At 44.5% G+C, this 18,609-nt stretch overlaps 1 protein-coding gene across 1 annotated transcript in view; it reads left to right on the plus strand.

The window, feature by feature from the left end:
- LOC130486531 (connector enhancer of kinase suppressor of ras 2-like) overlaps positions 1 to 18,609 on the plus strand; it is a 513,126-nt gene that overhangs the window by 447,898 nt on the left and 46,619 nt on the right. Inside the window, exons 15-16 of the mRNA XM_056859816.1 lie at positions 812 to 860; positions 17,423 to 17,471. Coding sequence (XP_056715794.1) covers positions 812 to 860; positions 17,423 to 17,471 — 98 coding nt within the window. The remainder of the gene's footprint in view (positions 1 to 811; positions 861 to 17,422; positions 17,472 to 18,609) is intronic.

Raw genomic sequence — 18,609 nt, forward strand, 5'->3', positions numbered from 1 at the left:
AAGTAGAGCCATAGTGTACATACTCTAGCGCATGCATGTGCACTAGAGACCAGATGCATCCGCTCACCCGTTCAGAAATCCTGTGGAGGGGGCCAAAACCAAAATGAAGACGACTTGAACAACTCAGCATGTAAAATGTTTGGGCATCCCCAAAAGACAAAATGGGGGCCCTGATTTCCCAGGAACAGACATCAGAAAATAGCAGCCTTGCTTGGTAAATAGGGGGCATTTGGAGTTATCGGCATTGCGATTTGGCTCCTTCACAGCCTCTCATCCAGGCAGCTTACGGGGCCAGACCTGCTTAGCTTCAGAAGTAGAAATGTCCTTACAGACCAGCCGGGGGAAGATTGCTGCCCACTCGCCCATCCCCAACCTCCACCACCCTTATGCTTGCATTAATAGAGACCAGCTAATCAGCTTTGAGGATTGTGAAACCAGATGCTCTCCCAAGAACCAGTTTACATTCCCCCCCCCCCCGACCGATTTCCCCACCTTTTCTTAAGCAAGCGTTTTGACAGAAGAGAGACTTTGGGCTTACGTTTTTGAAATCTAAGCAGAAGTGGCAGGCAATGATTTAAGGAACTTGAAAGCTTTAGCTACGCTCATCTTCTTTTACCCGAGGAAGCAGTTGTTTCATTCATCCTTTTTAGAGAATGTCTGTGTGTAAGTGATGCATGCAATGGGACTAAGCCCCAGGAGCAGGCATGTAAATCTGCAGGCCCTCCTGGAAAGCGTAAACTGTATTTTTCCTTTTTATAGACTGTGTGTGTGTGTTGAGTTTATAAACTCTCTTTTTTCAATCTCTCTCCAGATATGCAAGTTCTGCCACCGAGCGTCAAGGAGGCACGTCAATGAGGAAGGTAAATCTCTGCTAAAACGCTGTAGCAATCTAACAAAACTCTTGTGTTGTCCTTTCTCAATTTCCTTTTTTTTTTTTTTTTTGCAATAGCGATAGATATATTTGCCAATGCAGTAGTTTCTGTACAAGGGCTAAAGCCGTTTTCCTTCTTATGCCAATGGACTGTACTGATTAAAATGATGGATTTGATCATTTCATGAACAAGTGTAAGAACTGCCTTGCTAGACTGGAACCAAGACCCACAGTCAGGTGCTCTGTTAACTGCAATTGGGGTTGCCAGGTCCCTTTTTGCCACCAGCAGGAGGTTTTTGGGCAGAGCCTGAGGAGGGCGGGGTTTGGGGAGGGGAGGGACTTCAATGCCATAGAGTCCAATTGCCAAAGTGGCCATTTTCTCCAGGTGAACTGATTTCTATCGGCTGGAGATCAGTTGTAATAGCAGGAGATCTCCAGCTACTACCTGGAGGTTGGCAACCCTAACTGCAATAGACATTTTTTTGCAGAACTCATAAACAGGATGTGACGGGGAGTTAAGTTTGGTTTCTCTCCAGCATCTGGTAATTAACAAGCTGCAGAATATGGGAATTCCATTTAGCACTTATGGTTAAAAGATAGGGTTGCCAACCTCTAGGTGGGGCCTGGAGATCTCCTGGAATTACAACTGATCTCCAGACAACAGCAGTCAGCTCCCCTGGAGCAAATGGCTGCTTTGGAAAATGAACTCAATTGCATTATACTCCATTGAAGTCCCTCCCCAAACCCTGCCCTCCCCAGGCTCCACCCCCAAAATCTCCAGGAATTTCTCAACCCAGACCTGGCATCCCTACTAAAAGACATGGTTAGACCGCTTCATGAATTTGTCTAATTCTTTTTAAAAGCCACCTAATGGCCTATTCACACGTTATAAAGTTCAAGTGGGCTTTCTATAGATGTTTTCTAGGAGTTCTCATCAGAGGACTTAATTATCAGGCATGCACAGGCATGGTTCAGGACACAACCACAATGCACAAAGTCTTCAGCCTTACCCACTTCCTGATCTGAGTATCAAAGCTGGCCCTTGCAAGACCATTGTAGACAGAACAATTTTAATATAAATGAATTGTGTAATGTTAGAATTTGAGGGACTGTATTTTACTAGTATCTTCAAGGTGATGTAAGTGAGTGGTGGAGGTACTTTAATGTCCTGGGAGTCCCATTACAACTGCACCATGAAACTTGTAATGTTGCTTAAAATAGTGAAATAGGTTATATAGGTTCTGTTCTGCTTGGCATGCAGAAGGTCCCAGGTTCAGTCCCCAGCATCTCTAGTTAAAGGGACTAGGCAAGTAGGTGATATGAAAGACCTCTGCCTGAGACCCTGGAGAGCTGCTGCAGTCTGAGTAGACAATACTGACCTGGATGGAACCAAGGGTCTGATTCAGTATAAGGCATCTTTATGTTTTCCCAACCTGAAATGGCCCCAGAGAGCTCCTGTTTGCCCACTGGGAAACCTACATGTACTAATGGCGACGTGTTTATGTTTGACCAATGTGGCACAGTTTCAGGTCAGAAAAGGGGCATGGGGGAAAAAGCCAAAGCCCTTTCATCTTGTGTGCCATGGTCCCAATCTGAACTGGGTGCATGCACACCTGGAAATTGAGTTTCCAGCACAAAATTCCAGGCGGACATCTGACGCAAAATCCTTGGGGCAGCCCTGTGTCCGCCACTGTACTTTGTAATATGTGAATGTACTGTAAGAGCGAACCTATACCAGATTCTGGGAGATCCATGCCCAGATCTTTCTACCATTGTAAAAAAGTAAATGCCAGGCCTCAGTTTGGATTGAGGCCCCGGTATGTGGGGAGAGGAGATTTAATCCTTCGACCCTTGCATACTTTTGCCTATTGGAATCCCCACATGCTGCAGTTAATCTTGTAAAGAAAAATGACAGACAAAGATTGATGCCTGTATTTTTCCCCTGTAAGGTTATAGCAGCATGGCGGGTTGGCTTCAGGGGGAAGTGTTTTCTAGATGCTGTTTCTGGCAGCATTGGGAAAACACGAGGAGAGAGCAAAGTGACTGCTAAAGGTTGGAAAAGAGGTGCATAATGAAAACAAAGCTCTGAAGTAGTCGGGGTGTATGTGATTGCCACTGAAACAACCCGTGCGTAAAAGGCCCAAGATTTGAGTCCAGTAGCACCCAGGGTTGTCAGGTTCCTCTTTGCTTCCAGCAAGAGGTTTTTGGGGCGGAGCCTGAGGAGGGCAGGGTTTGGGGAAGAGAGGGACTTCAATGCCATAGAGTCCAGTTGCCAAAGCGGCCATTTTCTCCAGGTGAACTGATCTCTATTGGCCGGAGAGCAGTTGTAATATCAGGAGATCTCCAGCTACTATGTAGAGGTTGGCAACCCTAGTAGCACCTTGAAAACCAATAAGATGTCCAGGGTATAAGCTTTCAAGAGTCAGACCTCCCTGAAGCTTATACCCTGGAAATCTTATTAGTTTTTAAGGTGCCACTGAACTGGAATCTGTTTTGATATGCTCACTATCTCCCTCGTTACGGATTTGCTTGCAGGAGGCTTTTCCCAGTGGTTTCCCCAGGTGTAATTCAGCCCCTCAAACATCTTCATGTTGATGCTCTTGGAAACAGTCAAAGCCAGTAGGGCGGGTTTACAAGCTGAACGTTGTCGCTTGCCAGCCTGCTTAAGAATTTCGGCTTCCTTTAGGCTATTCTTCATGGAGTGAATACATGATAATTAGCCGAACCGCCGAACGCTTTGAACAGAAGGCAGAGCAAGTCCCAGTGCCTTTCTCGCACATTACTTGAATTTTAAACTATTTTCTAAGTAACTGGGAGCCACATTTTGTAGCAAAGAGTGCAATTAGGTAGACATTCAAGGCTTGAAACACGGCACCGACTTCTGAAGCAGCTGCAGATCGCATTCCTTTTTCTTAAGAACTGATTTCTGTGGCTTCTGACAGGAGCTGAGTAATCTTTGACATCTGAAAGTATTAGTTGTCATTTATTTATGCAAATCCATTCTGTAGACGGAGATAATGGTTTTTAAAAAGTTGTAGTTTGGGTTCTTTGGTAGCAATCCTTTTCATCTCCCTCAAAGATAATTGTGGGTATAATCACAACCAAGAATATTGTCAAATGGACAAAGGAAGATTCCAGAAATTGAGCGTGCCATTCTGTGAGATGATTTTAAGTTTGTCATGTATAGCCTGTTTTGATGCTATATAAACCACAACTTGTTTATAGCAGGGGTCAGATTTTGAATTGAGGCCTCAAGGGGCCTTAGCGCCACCCACCCCTCCAATGGGGAGGGAGCCAAGACACAACCAAAGGCCTCTTTAACCCCTTCTTCCCCAGCCTCAATAGCAACGGAAGTTCTGGCAGAGTCCTCCTCATTATTATATCCCTCAGCAGGATGTGTCTAGAGATTAGGATTGCCAACCTCCAGGTACTTTTGGAAATCAAATAAAGAACACTTATGGCATAAGCATGCTAAGCCCAAAGTACAAGAAAGTCAAAGTAATGTTATGCAACAATTTATAACAAGTTCTCACAAAGTTCCAACTGAATAATATTGCACATATTTATAAACTTTTAACAATATTCATATAGCATGTAGCTACATAAGAATAGATTCATACACATATGCAGTGTGCTGAATAGTTCCAAACTGCGTATAATTCCACACATTCACAAACTTTCATTGTCAAATATTCCCAGCTGGGAGGCGCAGACCTGTTTAAAGGGCCCCCTCCCCGCGCCTTCATGGAAGCCCTGTGAAGGCGCGGGAGGGCGAATCTGCCGAATTTATTCACCGAACCCCCGAATTCAGCAAATTCGGCTCCCCCGTTTCCCGCCTTTTTTGAGTTCGGTTCGTCCGAACCGAAAAACAGCCGAATCGGGAGAAATTCAGCTGTTTTTCAGTTCGGCCCGAACCGAATCAACAGCCCTAAATGGAACCTTTGTTCTGTTCCGAAGGAGTGTACCTTCCCTTTTCAAATGGATGGCTGCGTATGACACCGTGCTTGAAATCACCGTGCTTGAAAAAGCGAACGCGAAATGAGGCTTTTACCAGAAACTCATTGAATTCGGCTTCTGTGGCCTCTACGTGATTATATGTTCACATCATTCCGCACACTTATTGTATATAAGAACTGACTCTTCATGTAGCCACATGCTATATGAATATTGTCAAAATGTTTGTGAATGTGTGGAATTATACTCAGTTTGGAACTATTCAGCACACTTCATATGTGTATGAATCTATTCTTATGTAGCTACATGCTATATGAATATTGTTAAAAGTTTATAAATGTGTGCAATATTATTCAATTGGAACTTTGTGAGAACTTGTTATAAATTGCTGCATAACATTACTTTGACTTTCTTGTACTTTGGGCTTAACAGCATGCTTATGCCATAAGTGTTCTTTATTTGATTTCCAAAACTCTGATTTGAACACTAGTTGTTATATTGAATGCTAAAACCTCCAGGTACTAGCTGGAGATCTCCTGCTATTACAACCAGTCTCCAGCCAATAGAGATCAGTTTCCCTGGAGAAAATGGCCACCTTGGCAACTGGACTCTATGGCATTGAAGTCCCTCCCCTCCCCAAACCCTGCCCTCCTCAGGCTCCACCCCAAAAACCTCCCGCCAGTGGCGAAGAGGGACCTGGCAATCCTACTAAAGGTAAAGGTAAAGGTCCCCTGTGCAAGCACTGGGTCATTCCTGACCCATGGGGTGACGTCACATCTTGAAGTTTTCTAGGCAGACTTTGTTTATGGGGTGGTTTGCCAGTGCCTTCCCCAGTCATCTTCCCTTTACCCCCAGAAAGCTGGGTCCTCATTTTACCGACCTCGGAAGGATGGAAGGCTGAGTCAACCTTGAGCCGGCTACCTGAAACCAACTTCTGTTGGGATCGAACTCAGGTCGTGAGCAGAACTTGGACTGCAGTACTGCAGCTGACCACTCTGCACCACAGGGCTCTTTTGGCAATCCTACTAGAGATGGGCATATTACATGACTGGATTTCCCAATACCTTTTTAAAAAACTGAAATGTTACTTGGAGGGAGGGGGCTACTTGCAGCACAGTAAGGGTTAGAAATGTTTAACACTTTCCTGCATGCCATTTTCTTTGTCAAAATCCCCACCCCAAGCTGCTGTTTGACTCACGGAGAAGAAATACACCCCCATAGCAAACAGCTTCTTGGAGGGCACTATTGATCAGGGAAATGGCACAGAGGGTGAGAGTTACACATTCATCACCACCACTGTAAACAAATTCACAGCTCCCCAGGGTTGTGTTTCAGGTTTGGCTTTTTTTTTTTTTAAGTCAGAATATTCAGGCACGGGTATCCCATGTAGCATGAAGGTCTGGTCCTTATATGATGAATGGGAAAGTAGTCTTTGCTGAGGATCCTCAATTCCTTCTGAGAGCTACAAATTTCAGAATTCCCTGGGAAGAAAGCATGATAATTAAACAAATCTGAGATTGGCTTGTAACTGAGATGTTACAAACCTTGGTTAAATTGCTTCTAGATAGCCATGTCGAGCATTAATGGACCACAAGTGGTTGAAAGGTTTTTTTAAAAAAATGCTGCATCTTTGGTTTGAGCATATGGAGACTTTCAAAGTCATCAAACCTTTTGATGTAATTTAAGTGATCTTATACCAAAGATCAGCAAAAGATTTTTTTCATAAACTGTGTTCAATCACATCAAGATTGCTTTTTTGTTGTTGTTATTTTTCAGTGCATCTGTATGCACTGGTAGCATTGAAAACTGTTGCCCAAACTTGTATATTGTCCTATCTGCTACCATCACATATGACGATGGTCAAGACCTAGGGTTGCCAACCTCCAGGTACTAGCTGGAGATCTCCTGCTATTACAAGTGATCTCCAGCCGATATAGATCAGTTCACCTGGAGAAAATGGCCGCTTTGGCAATTGGACTCTATGGCATTGAAGTCCCTCCCCTCCCCAAGCCACGCCCTCCTCAGGCTCTGCCCCAAAAACCTCCCAACAGTGACAAAGAGGGACCTGGCAACCCTATCAAGACCCCAGTATTTTTGCCTATCAAATTTCAAATTTCAACACCTTTATTGGCATATAATCATTTTTGCCTATCCTTACAAATCTTTGATGTTTGTGATCTGCTGCACTCCCTCCTCCTCTGTTAAATTTGCTGAACTGCTAATGTTCCATTACGTGCTGAAAAGGGGAAAGCCACCAAGTTAGGAGCTGCAGAAACATTTCGAAAGTCAAAGGCAGGACTGTGCCACTTCTTGTCACTTGTGGAAATTCCAACTATACATAGCACAAGTATCACATCAGTGGCTCCTGAACGGTTGGCTCTTACCCTGCAGCAATAACGACGAATCCAAACATAGACTGCCCACATAGTTCAGTAGGTGAGAGAGAGACGGGAGCACACAATGCCAAGCAGTTGGCCTGTAAACTGTGTGGGAAACAAAAACCGCACGCTCGATATCCGGCACCAGAGACGCAGACATAGATGATATGCTACATGCTGTGGTTTTGAAGAAGGCGTCCACAAGACAAAGCCACGCACCCTCTTCCTGTTTCCCCTGGTTCTTTGAAGCTGTGCATTCTGCATAATCACTAGGGTTGCCATCCTCCAGGTACTAGCTGGAGATCTCCTGCTATTACAACTGATTTCCAGCCGATAGAGATTGGTTCCCCTGGAGAAAATGGCCACCTTGGCCATTGAACTCTATGGCATTGAAGCCCCTCCCCAAACCCCGTCCTCCTCAGGCTCCACCCCCAAAACCTCCCACTGGTGGCGAGGAGGGACCCTAATAATCACAGGTGAACTGGGGAGTTTGAATGGTCCAGGAGTAAACTGAGCTGAGCCCCCCCTGAAGAGCTACAATCCATCCCTGCAGGGGTCACTCAGCTCAGACCTAGCCAGCAGTGCTGTCTGCCCATCCAGGGCTGCCTCTTCCTGTACCATGGATGACTGACAGCCAACTGGGTAGGTAAAACTGATCCTGAAAGGTCTGAGCCATGTGGCCCCTGCAATAAGGGCCAAACCTGCTGGGGCTTGGCTCTGCTTGCTTCTGGCTGCTAGTGTCCCACCCAGTACGTATAAACAGCCAGTCTGCCCCTGTACATATTGAGAATGTCTGAAGCTGTCCTGTATCAAGCTAAACCATCAATCCGTCCAGTCTGGCAGTGGCTCCCTACAGTCTCATGTAGAGTCCTTTCTTTTTAAACTGGAGGTCTTTTACACTCAGCCTGGGTCCTTATACACACATAGCATGTGCTGTGCCACTGAGCTTTGTTTTCTCACTGGTTCAGGGTTGCCAACCTCCAGTTACTAGCTGGAGATCTCCTGCTATTACAACAGATCTCCAGCCGATAGAGATCAGTTCACCTGGAGAAAATGGTGGCTTTGGCAATTGGACTCTATGGCATTGAGTCCAATTGCCCCCTCCCCAAACCCTGCCCTCCTCAGGCTCCACCCCAAAAACCTCCCGCCAGTGGCAAAGAGGGACCTAGCAACCCTATCATACTGCCCTGTAAAAAGAAGGTATTTCAGCCATTTCCTTGCATTTTTCTTGTAATTTTCCTTGCATTCTTTAACTGGAGGTGTTTTACACTGCACCTGGGCCCCTACACATCCATAGCATGTGCTGTGCCACTGGGCTATGGTTCCTCACTTGCTCCTACTGCCCTATGCAAAGCAGGGATTTCAGCAATTTTCCTTGCATTTTCCAAACCCAGAGCTAAATGCTAAGGCAATCTTTCATTTCTGAATGAACTTGCTTAGGTTTTTTTTTTAAGTCCTTCTGAATTATGTTCTTTTGAACAATGCGATGGCATGTGCTGTTCGGCGCACAAGGAGGAAAACAAGAATGAGGCTGATTGACTCCTATTTTTAGAAATGCTAATCCCTTCGGCTTTCTCTGATCTCTTTTGCCTGCCTGATCACCGTCTTCAGAATCTTTCACAATGAACCACAGAAGGGTATGTTTTGGGGGGAGGGTTTTTTGTTTTTTTTTTGAATGGGCAATCTGATGTGTGCATTTCCTCCAATTGGTTCCTAGGGAGCTGTTCTCTCTGGTGTGTAATTACTTTCCGACACAAGGAAACGGTTTCAAGGATATTCCGAAAGTAGCACTTGCTCCGGATTACACCGTGCCAGTTTCAAGTGCTCTATGCCAAGTGGCGAAGGAATGGCTCGGGGCCGACTTAACAGCATTATAGGCCCCCGGGCAAGGCAGCACACTGGGGCCCCTACCTACACAACCACTCACAGGAATAAAAATGTAAATGGTTGATAAAATTAAAGATATGCTTATTGGTGCTTTCATAATGAACAAGTCCTTTCCTACATTACAATTCAGTAGTTATTCTTAATCCAAACCCAAATTAACATTAATATTGTTCATTATCTTTAGTAAAACACATGCTACATATGCATTTTCTAATAACAAATATTTATAGTTTTTAAAAAAAGGTAAAGGTAGTCCCCTGTGCAAGCACCGGGTCATTACTGACCCATGGGGTGACGTCTCATCCCGACGTTTACTAGGCAGACTATGTTTATGGGGTGGTTTGCCATTGCCTTCCCCAGTCATCTTCCCTTTACCCCCAGCAAGCTGGGTACTCAACGTACCGACCTCGGAAGGATGGAAGGCTGAGTCAGCTTTGAGCCGGCTACCTGAAACCGACTTCTGTCGGGATCAAGCTCAGGTCGTGAGCAGAGCTTTTGACTGCAGTACTGCATCTTACCGCTCTGCGCCACGGGGCTCTGTATTTATAGTTTAGTATAGTATTTATTTATTTATTGGCCAGAACAAAGTGGGATGTAAGCATACCAAAGTGCCCTCAGTTGCTACGTTTTACCACTTGTAGGGGAAGAATGCGCTACACATGATCGCCATTTTGTCTGAAAAGGGCAACGTGCAGTTTTTCAGCCTTGGTGCAGGCATTCCAGCCCCAGTTCTGGCTCACATGTACTGAAGCTGAAAATATGCACATTGTCCCTTCTGGACAAAATGGCAGCCATGCGTCGGAGGTAGGAGGAAGGGAAGGCGTGTACCTCCCACAGTTCTTCAGGGGCTGCACAGCTTGGACCCGAGCCGTGACTAATGATGGCAGTGGGTGGAGGTTCACTCTCTCCATTGCCACCATCACCACAATTCAGCTGTTGCCATCACACCCTGGCATTACAGGGGCCACTTGGCTCAGCTTGTTCCAGGACTGTTTTAGCGTCCCCATCCTCCAATGTGTGTTAAGCGCTGTCAAGTCACTTCTGACTTACAGCCCATTCCTAAGCTGTGCGGGTGAAAATGGTTTGGAGGTGTGCAAGGGCCCGCGCTGGCATCTGTGCCGCATGCGCCAGCGCCCAGGCCACTTGCGCCACCATGACCAGCATGGACACCGGTGTTGTGCTGCGGATGCCGGCCTCTTTGCACTGTCGCAGCAGTGTGACCCTGGGATGCCGGCTCGGCTTCCCACAGGTGTCCTGATGGCCCAAGTCTGTGTGCTGTTGTCCTGGGGGGCGTTCCCGGGGGTGGAGCCGCCTTAAGGCAGCTTCCTAACCCCCTTTCAGGCTGGGAACGCCCCCTTTGCCCTTACTTGCACTTTTTAGGTGGTGTAGCCCCATGAAATGCTATGGAGCGGTTCCACAGGGCTTGCAAGTAAGGGGCAGATCCTCCTTTGGAGGTGGCATGCCTGCACCGCCTCCAGCCACCAGCGCAGCCCCTTCCCTCAAGAATGGGCTGTAAGAGCGACTCGATGAGTTAATGATGACTAGCAAAATGTCCTATCGTTAACAACTTGTGCAGGTCTTGCAAACTCAGGGCTGTGGTTTCCTTGACTGAGTCAGTCGTTCTCATGTTGGGTCTTCCGCTTTTCCTGCTCCCTTTGTTTTTTACTAGCATTATTGCCTTTTCCAGTGAATCTTGTCTTCTCATAATGTTTAGTCAATTTAGCTTCTAGGGAGAATTCAGGCTGATTTGATCTAGGACCCACTTATTTGTCTTTTTTTGGCCATCCATGGTATCTATAAAACTCTCTTCCAACACCACATTACAAATGAGTCCATTGTCTTCTTATTAGCTTTCTTCATTGTTCAACTTTCACATCCATATATACTAATGGGGTTACCTGGTCTTAAATCTGACCTTGTGCACAGAACCTATTGAATGTGTGTGTGTGTGTGTGTGTGTGTGTGTGTGTGTGTGTGTGTGTGTGTGTATTAAGTGCCATCAAGTCGCTTCCGACTCATGGCGACCCTATGAATGAAAGTCCTCCAAAATGTCCTATCTTTGACAGCCTTATTCAGATCTTGCAAATTGAAGGCTGTGGCTTCCTTTATTGAGTCAATCCATCTCTTGTTGGGTCTTCCTCTTTTCCTGCTGCCCTCAACGTTTCCTAGCATGACTGTCTTTTCCGGTGACTCTTGTCGTCTCATGACGTGACCAAAATACGACAGCCTCAGTTTAGTCATTTTAGCTTCTATGGTCAGTTCAGGCTTGATTTGATCTATAACCCACTGATTTGTTTTTTTGGCAGTCCACGGAATCCGTAACCCTCTCCTCCAACACCACATTTCAAAGGAATCTATTTTCTTCCTGTCAGCTTTCTTCACTGTCCAGCTTTCACACCCACACATAGTAATAGGGAATAAATGGAATGAATTAACCTAGTCTTAGTGGCCAGTGACACATCCTTACACTTCAAAATCTTTTCTAGCTCCTTCATGGCTGCCCTTCCCAGTCTCAATCGCCTTCTGATTTCTTGGCTGCAGTCTCCCTTTTGGTTGATGGTGGAGCCAAGGAATAGAAAGTCTTGAACAATTTCAATTTCCTCAGTGTCAACCTTAAAGTTGTGTAATTCTCCTGTAGTCATTACTTTTGTTTTCTTGATGTTCAGCTGTAGTCCTGCTTTGGCACTTTCTCTTTTAACTTTCAACAGTAGTTGTTTCAAATCTTCACTATTTTCTGCCAATAATGTAGTGTCATCAGCATATCTCAAATTATTAATGTTCCTCCCTCCAATTTTCACTCCACCTTCATTGAAATCTAATCCAGTTTTCCTAATTATATGTTCTGCATAAAGATTGAAGAGATAGGGAGATAAAACACATCCTTGTCTGACACCTTTGCCAATTGGAAACCATTCCGTTTCTCCATATTCTGTTCTAACTGTGGCCTCTTGTCCAGAGTACAGGTTGCTCATTAAAACGATCAGATGTAGTGGCACACCCATTCCCTTTAAAACCAGCCATAGCTTTTCATGATCCACACAGTCAAAAGCTTTGCTGTAATCTATGAAACACAAGATGATTTTCTTCTGAAATTCTCTCGTATGCTCCAGTATCCAGCGTATATTTGCAATATGATCTCTAGTGCCTCTTCCCTTTCTGAAACCAGCTTGAACATCAGGCATTTCTCGTTCCATATATGGTAACAGCCTTTGCTGTAAGATTTTGAGCATCACTTTACTTGCATGAGAAATTAATGCGATGGTCCGATAGTTGCTGCAATCTTTGATGTCTCCTTTCTTGGGAATTGGAATGTAAATGGATCATTTCCAGTCTGTGGGCCATTGTTTTGTTTTCCATATCTGTTGGCATATCCTTGTCAAGATTTTGATGGACTCCGTTTCTGTGGCTTGGAATAACTCTATTGATATCCCATCTGCTCCTGGTGATTTGTTTCTCCCTATTGCTCTCAATGCAGCTTTCACTTCACTTTCTAAAATTGTAGGTTCTTTTTCAAAAGATTCTTCTTGGAAAGAATCTTTTATGCTTTCATCTCTTCTGTATAGTTCTTCAGTGTATTGTTCCCACCTTTTCTTTATTTTGTCCTGTGCAGTTAATGTATTTCCATGCTGATCTTTCAGCATGCCTAACCGTGCTTTAAATTCCCCTTTGATTTCTTGGATCTTGTGGAACAGATCTCTTGTTCTTCCTTTTTTGTTGTTTTCTTCTAATTCTTTACACTGGTTATTATAATAGGTCTCTTTGTCTCTACGTGCGAGTCGCTGGAACGTTGCACTTAGACTTTTGATTCTATTTCTGTCCCCTTCTACTTTTGCTTCTCGTCTATCTCAGGCAATTTTAAGAATATACCAGGTCCAAATTATTGTTGTGGAGTTGACATTTGTCATATATGGGGGAAGGAAGTGTCTCCTATGAACACAGCAATCGTGCACACCATCCTTCAGTTGGTGGTAGTGTACACGGGCCCTGCTCATTTTATCTTTACAACAACCCTGTGAGGTAGATAAGGCTGAGGAATGAGGACTGGCACATTCCCACCGAGAGGTCTTCAGTACAGAGCAGGGGATCTGAATCTGGCTTTCCCCAGCTCTGGGCCAACAGTCTAAACCAGGGGTGTCAAACTCATTTGTTCGAGGGCAAGATATGACATAAATTTCACTTGATCAGGCCAGGCCATGTGTACCATAAAATTTAATGCCAAGTACCGGAGATACAAACTTTATATAGAATTCGCAGGCAAAGCCAATTCATGATATTATTTTTACTTTGTTTTTTTACTTGAAATAACACTCTTACAATATTATCTTTTATTTAACAGTCTTTGATCATTGACAACTCAGGACTTGGGGGGGTGGCTTCCTCGGCTGGCTCGTGGGCCGGATAAGAGGTCTCAAGGGGCTGGATCTGGCCCTTGGGCTGTATGTTTGACACCCCTGCATCAGACAAGCCCTGTTCACAAGTTTATAAGTGTACTGAGTAATTCTTACATTACATGTAACTCATGCACAGTTGAATGTGTGATTTAAACCCCCCCATTTATCCAGGTACAGGTTTCATTTGTAAAGTGAATACATGTTGGCTTTTTTTTACAGATGTGTGCATGTACATGCAGTATTTGTGTGTAACCTGTAAACAGGGCACTGACTCTTGTGGCCGCAGTCTGAGTTTTATTGCTTCATCTTTTTCATGGGACTTGAGTTAGCGCGGCGGATCTGCTCTATCCGTTCGGATTGTTTGCGCTTCTCAGCCTTCTGCCTGTCTGCTATTTTTACCTCTCGTTTCCGTCTAGACTGTCAGGAAAGATTCTGACAGAAAAAGGACACATGTGCAATGATATTTGTTGGCTTTCTGCTCAGTTACTTTAGCCAGGATAACACCACAGAATGTTTTCCCTGAACAGAAGGCTCTCGCTGCCCTAAAATAACACAGAATAGCCGGGTGTCATTTTCAAATATTTGTTCCAATGCTTTTTTTTAATCTTTTTTTTCTTTTTTTTCTTTTTTTGAGGACCGGGGTGGGGGGTGGGGGACAGTAATGGAAAGGATCTGGGCCAGAAAACTGTTAAAATTGCTCGTAGTCTAACTCCTGTTTTCAGCAGAATAAAGCCACAGGAAGGAAATTGTTGCCTCACTCTACTGGTGTCAGTAGGGTTGCCTGGGGCCTCATTGCCACCGGTGGGAGGTTTTGGGGGCGAAGCCTGAGGAGGGCGGAGTTTGGGGAGTGGAAAGACTTCAATGCCATAGAGTCCGTTTGCCAAAGCGGCCATTTTCTCCAGGGGAACTGATCTCTGTCACCTGGAGATCAGTTGTAAAAGCAGGAAATCTCCAGCCACCATTTGGAAGCTGGCAGCCCTATACAGGGAGGACAGAAGGGTTTTAAGATACACACTATTGGCGCCAAGATCCTGGGAAGAAAAGCTAGGGATTCAGTTGCAGAGCACCTGCTTTCCCTGCAAAAGTTCTTAAAATGAATCCCCAGGTGTGTTAAGAGAAATTCTCTTAATTCATCTTTACCCAATTTCTTCCTGAAATGCAACAATCCATTCTGGTTCTTATTTTTAGGAATTTAGAGGTCTCTAATCAATTCAGTTATGATCAAAAATAAATTTGAAGAGAGGGGGGCAGGAAGGGAGAGTTCTACAAAATTTCTGAATTTAACTCTGCAGATGCTCAGAGGCAGGCGATCTCTTCCAGACCTTCCTGTCCTCTTGCTAGAGTATCACCCTGTGGTGTGTAATGTTAAACAACTGCAAGGGTGGAAGTTACAAAAGGATGCATTGATTTCTCTTCAAAGAGAAGTGAAAAAGAAATCCCTTCTTTAAAAGAGAAAAAAGAGAGTAAGAGGAATCTCTGGCTATATCTAAAAAAGTAAATTTTGGAAAAAGAAATACCACTAATCCCTGGCACCTGTAGATACAGGATCTCAAGCAGGTGTCAAGAAAGATCCATCTGTGGGCCTAACTACATGTTACACACCTTGCTCATATGTATCTTACCTGAAATGGCTCTAAGGAATGGCTATTTCTCCTGGTGGGTTCCATGTAGGGTTGCCAGGTCCCTCTTCGCCACCGAGGTTTTTGGGGTGGAGCCTGAGGAGGGAGGGATTTGGGGAGGGTAGGGACTTCAATGCCATAGAGTCCAATGGCCAAAGCTACCATTTTCTCCAGGTGAACTGATCTCTATCGTCTGGAGATCAATTGTAATAGTAGGAGATCTCCAGCTAATACCTAGAGGTTGGCAACAGTAGTTCCACGTGAACAGTTGGAGTATATATGGGTTACCCCAATGGGGCAAATAGTGGCTCCCTGAGGCTGTTTCCTATTGGAAAAGCACTTGGCGGGTGGGGGGGAGGCTTATCCTTCTTGCCATGTGCCATAATCTCAGTTTGAATCAGGACCCCTCCACCCACCTAGGAATTGAGTTCTCAGGAAAGAATCTGATATGCATGTCTGATCAAAAGTCCTCATAGTGGACCTGGACACCATGCAAGGACTGCATGTTGTGTAACAACACACTTAATCTGAAACCTTGGGGAGTCAGCAGACAGTACTGAGTTCAGGGGACCAATGGCCTTTACTCTGTGTGCTTCATATATTCACAGTGCCATGGGTAGCAGTGCAATGCATGGTCTTTTCAGTAGTGGCACCATCTTTGTGCAGCTCCTTCCTAAGGGGCACCACACCTGCCTGGCTTCAACACAGGTGGAGTTCAGGAAGGCAAGTTAAGGCACGGTTATGACCCACAGCATTTAGGACTGAAGAGGATTAGGATCTAGGGATGTATGACTATTTCCTCTTTATTTTCTTTTGGGGACAGGGAGGGAAAGCCTTGATTCACTTTTTGAATAAGGTTATCTGTTTTGCAGGACACTTGGTATAATGCACTTCATTTTCTCCTTCCCTCTGTGACTTGTGATGCTATATGAGTCAAATCCTGGGAGGTAATCGAGTGGAACAGGGATCGGTGAAGTTGGATTTAGTCTTCTGGCTGTGTGATTGGGACACATTTAAAAAATGATTTGCATGTATGGAAATTCAGGCCATTGTGCAGGCTGCACTAACACAGTCACAGAGAGTATTTGGCTGCAATATGGAAGCTTCCACTGGAACATTAAATCAGAATTCTGTTCTGTGTGGCTTTGCATGGAAACTTCATTTTGAAACCAGGGTCTAAAGTTACTAAATTTCATGCGCCCGCTAGGCAGCTCACCAAGCAGTTTAGAGCAGAGCAGCCTAGCGAGCGCATGAAATTTAGTAACTTTGTGAAACTTTGTATTTCATCTGAAGGAGCTTTGACTCCAACTTGAATTGAGAGCTGATGAAGCTGCCCACGTGGTAGTGAAAATGCGAAGCATCCGGACGGCGTTCCTCCATTTCTCGCCAGTCTTCTTCTTCCTGCGCCTGTGGGATTTATGAGCATAAGAACTATACATAAGTCCTAAGGGACTACAAGTGATTGCATGAGATAAGAACTGAATCCTTGCCTGTTGTATATTGTCGTATCGAGTTTGTACTCTTAGCATTTTGTAAGTTTCCTTTGTTAATTTTTGTAGTTTTCACTTTGGCACTAAACTCACTTTTTCATTGAATACTCGTTTGTGTATAATTTTTTAGAGCCATTACTGCTCTTTTCCTTTAGCTTTAGTACCTGGAGGTTGGCAACCCTAGGCTCCACCTGCAAACTCTCCAGTTATTTCCCAGCCTGGAGCTGGCAACCCTAGCTATGCACTTGACATGGAATTCCCCAGCTCAGTGTTGGCAACCCTAGTTCCTTCTCTCACAGAGGTAGAGGGGTAGCAGACAGATATGGAGGGTCTTCAAAGTGGTGAAGGCCTGTCTGTGAAACACCCTCCCCTTGAAGCCTACCTGGCATCTACATCATTGGCTTTTAGGCACCGGGCCAAAACCTTTTTGTACAACCAAGCTTTTAAATAAATTTTGTCTCCTTTCCTTGTTCTCTTCCTGCTTTTAGATCTGCTTTTATGCTGATTTTAGTGGTTGATATTTTACAATACTGCTGATGACTGCTGGGGTTCTGGTTTACAAAGCTTCAAGGCATTTGACTTGTATCATATATGCGTTTGTTCTAAATTGTATTATTTATTGGTTAATTTTGGGCAAACACTGGGGAGTGTGGGTTAGAAATCTTTTAAATAAAATTACAACACATTTTTTTTCAGGTCAGCCGAAGGAGAACTGTGGCAAGAGATAGCAAATTATGTGACATATTAGAATATTGGCTTTCTTCTACATTTACTTTGTTCTGCTTTCCACCATGTGCTTGTATTGACTGGCATCTTTTCTCTTTCTTCCTAGTCTTTTCACTACGCTTCCTTGCGGGTCAAAAGCAAAAAATGGCCCAAAGGTAAATTGTTTGAATAATTAACATGTATTGTTCCTTTGGGATGTAATAAGTAAGGTGGAGAATCAAGATAGGGTTGCCAACTCTGGATTTGGAAATTCCTGGAGATTTGGGTATGGAGCCTGGGGATGGTAGGGTTTGGTGAGGGGAGGGATCTCATTGAGGTATAATGCCACAGAGCCACCATCCAAAGCAGCCGTTTTCTTCAGAGGAACTGATCTCAGTAGTCTGGAGATCAGATGTAATTTCAGGAGATCTCCAGACTTGGGTTGCCAGGTGGGTGGTTTCGGCGGGCAATTATCCACCAGTCCACTGGGCTGCTGCGGAGAGGGATCACGCGCAGTTAGGGTTGCCAGGTCCCTCTTTGCCACCAGTGGGAGGTTTTTGGGGTGGAGCCTGAGGAGGGTGGGGGTTGGGGAGGGGAGGGACTTCAATGTCATAGAGTCCAATTGCCAAAGCGGCCATTTTCTCCAGGTGAGTTGATCTCTATTGGCTGGAGATCGGATGTAATAGCAGATCTCCAGCTAGTACCTGGAGGTTAGCAATCCAAAAGGACACCTCTGTACCAATACCTAAGGTTAGTAACTAAGCACAGACTATGGCTATATATAACTCTATGATAAGTGTATTTGAATGATCCACAAAGGCTACAAGGCCAATGTTACATGAAAATTACACTGGTACTACAAAAAGTACGAAAAGTACAATCACATTCATTCCAAAAATACAATCTTCTTTGAAGGATGGTGCACAGTGACGATGCCTAGGGAGACGATCGTTTCACAGTTCTTCATCAGTCCCGTTCCTGTACCAATAAACATATCTTACAATATTGTGCAATAAATATCTAAACTTCTATATTAACAATATTATCAAATATCAAATCATGCTTTTTTTTCTCTCTCTCTCATTGGAATGACCATAAAGCAAATCATTCCTACATCTGGTTTCAGTTTTCTTTCTTGCATCATTAACAGCTGAGGGTGTATCACTTTAAGGATTTACTGTGATGTCATGTTAATGTACTCTTAAGCTGCACTGATGTGGATCTTTTCCACAACTGCTTGTATCCCGGTTGGGAACAGAGGAAAGGTGAATCTGTTAGTGCAACCTATGAATGGATATCCATTGTGGAAATATT

The sequence above is a fragment of the Euleptes europaea genome, chromosome 13 (assembly GCF_029931775.1).
Source record: "Euleptes europaea isolate rEulEur1 chromosome 13, rEulEur1.hap1, whole genome shotgun sequence".
In the NCBI taxonomy this organism is placed as follows: Eukaryota; Metazoa; Chordata; class Lepidosauria; order Squamata; family Sphaerodactylidae; genus Euleptes; species Euleptes europaea.